Here is a 4,893-nt window from a genome sequence, read left to right on the forward strand (position 1 = left end):
CGAGTTACAGCTGCAATATAAAATTTATGTCATTCAACAGCTGGTTATTTTTCCAGTTTCTCCTTTCAGTTATTCCCCGTTGAAACAGAATTCCTTAAATTAAGAAAAATGCCCAGAGACAGTTAGCAAGGTGTTCAATTTTAACAAAACACATTTTCGATGTGTTAAGAGTTGTACACAACAGTATCATTTATATTACTTCTCCATATATACACAGCTCTGAAACAGTGTCCGCCAAGTTTTGAGCTACCAAAAGTGTCAGTTACACCAAGTGAGCACCCTATCATATTCCTTGAGCACTGGGAAGTTATTTAAATAAGAACCATCTTGGCAATCATGTAACTTGAAATAGCAAAGGAAAGAAAAAATCTAGGATGTAACTGTAAAGACAACACAGTTAAACAACTACTTCTAACAGCTTTCCTAGCTTCTCCTTAGCCAATAATCCTTGCATATCTACCCACACAGGAATTCATCCAGAGGGCAAGAGGAAGAATAATTAGATAGCAGTGCAGCAGACTTTCAGAATTGGACAGCAACAACTTAATAAAAATCAAAGTGCATAAAGCATATGAATACATTTCCACTGTTTTTCACAACTTGCAGAAGAAAAGGAGAATATTTGTCTGGGAACCTTCAACTAAGTCTGAAACTTTGGAGAGGTAGGTTGACGTTAGAAGTAGCCAAAAATCTCATTCTGTTCTTATTATTTCATTGCACTGACAGTTTTTTGGGTGGTTTGGTTTTTTTTTTTTTTTAAAGATGACTTAACAGCTGGCAGTACCTACATCTCCTCTCTCAAAACTCACAAGCAGAGAATTTCTGTTTACTGCACTGTTCCAACAGCCCAAATGCAGACAGCTGCATTTTCTTTCTGTAAATTGGCGTATCTTTTGCCCCTGAACAGATGCAATCACTTACCAATTTTACACTCACCTGAGGATTCCTGCCAGACCTAGCTACATGCAAAGAAGCTACATCCAAGTGCAACTATGGCTGACAAATCATTGTTATTATCCTGGTCTAGATCACAATGGTGCACTGTAACTTTTATTTCTCCAGAGAGTGCTCCAAAGCAAAAACAATTTACAGAAAATATAACCCAGAATTATCATGACCACAAGCAGCCTTTTATTCTTAAAACTGCCTAAGAATAACCCTTATTAACATGGAAATGAAGTCGTCCTGGTCCAGCTCTGCAAAAGTAAGGAACAGACACTTTGCATGCTACTGTATTTTAGCTGGTATAGTGCAGAGAGCCTGGAAAAATATTTTTATCTGACTTCTGGTATTACTCAAATACTGGGGCAACAAATACTGACCAGAACTGGAGACCAAAGTGACTTTCCAGGAGCACAGAACTTTCTGGAACACAAGATGAACTTCTCCATCTGACAAGTACAATTTAGCAAACACACACACAGTCCTGGTATGGAACTCTCCCAGTTCCAAGCAAGTCAGACACAGCAAGCAGTATGGTAGAATTGTTAGTCTAAGTCATGCTGATTAAATTTTAATTTTTCTCTAATATTCTCCAATGTATATATGTGCCAAATTTGAACAAATATTTATGGCAAGACATTTAGAAAGCTAGATTAGTAACTTATTTTTCAAAAACTAGAATTCTCTGAGTTTTAATATCTTTTATAAAGACCCAACCCACAAGGTCTGATATCGAAGTGAATACAGAAAACAGGTAGGACAGGAATTACAAGGTTTTTATTGCTGTGACCTTATTCAACTTCCCTACTCATGCTAAGGCACCCAATTTCTAACTACATTGATGGCTTTTCTAAAATTTCCCATCTATGAAGGTCCTGCATACCACTGACACAATCTTCAGGACTAGGGTTGTAACAGAAATAATCTGAGATTTTTTTTAAGCCTCCACGAGGGACTGAAAAGAACAAGAAAAGACTTTACACACTGGCCTAATAATCATTGTCTTTTCACCTTACCTTTTTTACTCAGGTCAATAGCAGCTTCTAGAAGAACTTCTAATTCCCCTTTCGGCAATACAGGAACAACCCATCGAGGCCTATATTCAAAAACAAAACAAAGCCCACTGTATTTTCATTCGTGCTTCTTAAAAATATCAAGAATCCTTGCCCTTTCATAATGCTTTTAGTATAGGGCAAGAACATACATTCTAAAGGCCCTGATGAGCACTCCATTTAAAGAAAAACACTACTCTGATTTGAGCTTTTTCTCTTTACAACTGTAACCCAATTAAAAAAAAAAAAGTGTATCAAGAAATGCAGTGGAACAAAGATCCAAGAATCCCGATTCTACTGTCAGGATATTTGCACAAATAATCTAATTTAAAAAAAAAAATCATCACACGTCTGAAAAAAGTGTGAAAATACCTGTTGATCATGTCATCCAACTTTGCCAGGTCTGTGTGTGGAAATGCAGGCTCCTCATCTTCAAGCTGGGGTGGAGCATCTCCCTGGCCCTGCTCATCAGGCGGGGTAGCTGGGGAGTTCTCATTGGAAGAATCAGGTGACGAAGTCTAAAATTGGTAAGGAAAATACTTTAAATACATGTGCACTTGCATGCCACAGATTTTTCCTTTACATTGCGAAGGAGAAGAATCACTTGAAGTAAGTAACTGTCATCGAAAAATAATTTGATTTCAGATTTATTAACAAAATCTAATAGAATATTAAACATGCTATATGCTTTCTATCTTGAAAATTTAAAAATTAAGCTACTATGCCCAGTGAGAACAGACTTCTACTTTCAGCAGACCACCCATCTAGAAGGTGAAAATAAAGACCATATGGATGCTCTGGTTTTCACAAATCTTCTGCAGAAAAAGATGACTATTTTGGGTAGAAAGGCAAACTTCAGCAACAGCACAGAAGAAAATGATAACAAAAAACATTTTTAAAAAAATTTGCTAGTAACACACTACTACACTGGCTACTAAGCAGTCTCCAAAAACATGTTCAGTTAAGCCCATTTGGATGGGCTGTGCAAAATACAATGTATTTTGTAAATACACGCTTATTTGTACACAGAAATAGTGACTCAAATCTGAGCTGCAAGATTTAGGAGGACAAGGGAGGACTGAAACCTCAGGAACATTTTTCACATGTTGTATTGTGTCTGGCTGGCATGGAGTTAATTTTCTTCACCCTGTATGCTGCTGGGCTTTGCATCCATGCCCAAAACAGCATTGATAAGGCACCGGTGTTTTGGCTGTGCTGAACAGTGCTTGCGCAGTTTCAAGGCCTTGTGCTTTTCATTCTGTCCCCCAGCACTAAGTAAGCTGGGAATGGGCAAGAGGCTGGGAAGGGCCACAGCCACAAGAGCTGACCTGGACTGACCAAAGAGATACTCCATACTAGGTAGTGTCACGCTCGGCAATAAATCAGGGTGTGAGGTTTTTTCCCCAACGTAGATGTTGCTTGGGGACTAGCTGGGCATCCATTAACTGGAAGTGAGTGACTGTTTGCATCGCTTGTTTCTCCCCCCTACCCCTTTACTCCTCAAATTGCTGTTATCTCAACCCATACAGTGTCTTCAGTTGTCCCTTCTGATTCACTCCCTCATCCCGCTGAGACACAGGGCGTGAGCGACAGCGTGGGGGCTTACCCGGCTGCCAGGGTCAGCCCACCACACGTGTTTGGAAGAACAATTCATACTCAGGAAGCACCAACCACTAAACACTACAGTGTTAAGCAAGTATCACCTTCATACTGAATTAAGTGACAAAGTGTAGCTTTTCTTTTAAATGGGTTTGGCAGCACTGTTTAGATGCATCTTCTCTTGTATTTTTTTCCACCCAATAAAAAAAGAATCATCACATTACGATGCAGTATTTGAAAGTTCTTGCTTGTCTTTTGCAAGCAGGATAACCTGTCTAACAGAAACACATGCCAAGTTCTCCAGGAAGTCCAGTGCAATGAAACAGAGACCTAGATGAATTTGGTCTTGAAGAGCTGATACCCACTTGTAAGCTGTGTTATCAAAAAAGTGGTTTTGAGAACTGAGCATGAACTGAATTCACAGCAACCAGTTTTACCAATCTGTGATAGGTAAGGCTACAACGTGGTTCTGACAATGTTTCCAAGAAGGCTTCTTATCCAAAATAAAGATGCTTGAAAGAACGATGCCATCGCCTGAAAAGGGAGCAGCTTTTGCAATGCAGTGCTCCCTAACTGTATCTACTTTGCCAAAAGCTTTGCCTTCATTCCTCAAAACACACAAAAAACCCCATCTAGCAATTAGACATTTCCAGGAATACACAAGCCCAAATAATTCAGAAACACTATTTCTAAAGAACAAACCCCTTACTTTTTAGACAACTTGATTGTTAATACCATACCTGATTCTGCTGGAGGGGAGGCTGGGACTGTCCGTCAGGAGCCTGGCCCTGGCTATCATTCCCTCCTACCGGAGAGCCACGAGTCGTGGCTGTCATACTCGACACAGGGCAGATCTTTGCAATTTTGTCTGCTTATGTAGTTGTTGTGAGAGAAGAAATTATAGTCCGCTTAGTAAAGTTGAAGTACCAGCATATGCTTGCCTTAAAAAGCTCCAACTCAAGAACATGCCATCTTGCAGAGACCATTGCATAACCTGGAGGAAAAAAAAAGACAATATGCGATATTGACACACGCATATAAAAGTATTCCATAACTGGAAAAGAACACTAGAAAACCAAACACACTGCTATAAAGAATAAAAAGAAATACTAAGTCTAAAATAAAAGATTGAGTATAACTGACATCAGAAGAAGGTAACACTTGAAATACTTAACATGATTTTAATGTTCTAAATAAAATTTACACTGTAATTATCTCTGTAACACCGAGAAACTGACACACATCCGAAACGTCGCTGTTTACTACAACTCTACTGTGCTTGAATTACTACAGCAGATTT

General features: G+C 39.0%; 1 protein-coding gene across 1 annotated transcript; it reads right to left on the reverse strand.

The window, feature by feature from the left end:
* Positions 1-1,958: 1,958 nt before the first annotated feature.
* LOC104514605 (probable ubiquitin carboxyl-terminal hydrolase FAF-X) lies at positions 1,959-4,429 on the reverse strand (the record flags this gene model as incomplete). The annotated part of the gene is made up of 3 exons (XM_010158342.1): positions 4,334-4,429; positions 2,367-2,512; positions 1,959-2,038 (listed from the first exon to the last, which is right to left on the reverse strand). Coding segments are annotated over exons 1-3 (322 nt in total), but the record flags the coding sequence as incomplete, so codon positions are not given.
* Positions 4,430-4,893: the final 464 nt, after the last annotated feature.

This window comes from Eurypyga helias, unplaced genomic scaffold, assembly GCF_000690775.1.
Source record: "Eurypyga helias isolate BGI_N326 unplaced genomic scaffold, ASM69077v1 scaffold11569, whole genome shotgun sequence".
NCBI classification, from domain to species: domain Eukaryota; kingdom Metazoa; phylum Chordata; class Aves; order Eurypygiformes; family Eurypygidae; genus Eurypyga; species Eurypyga helias.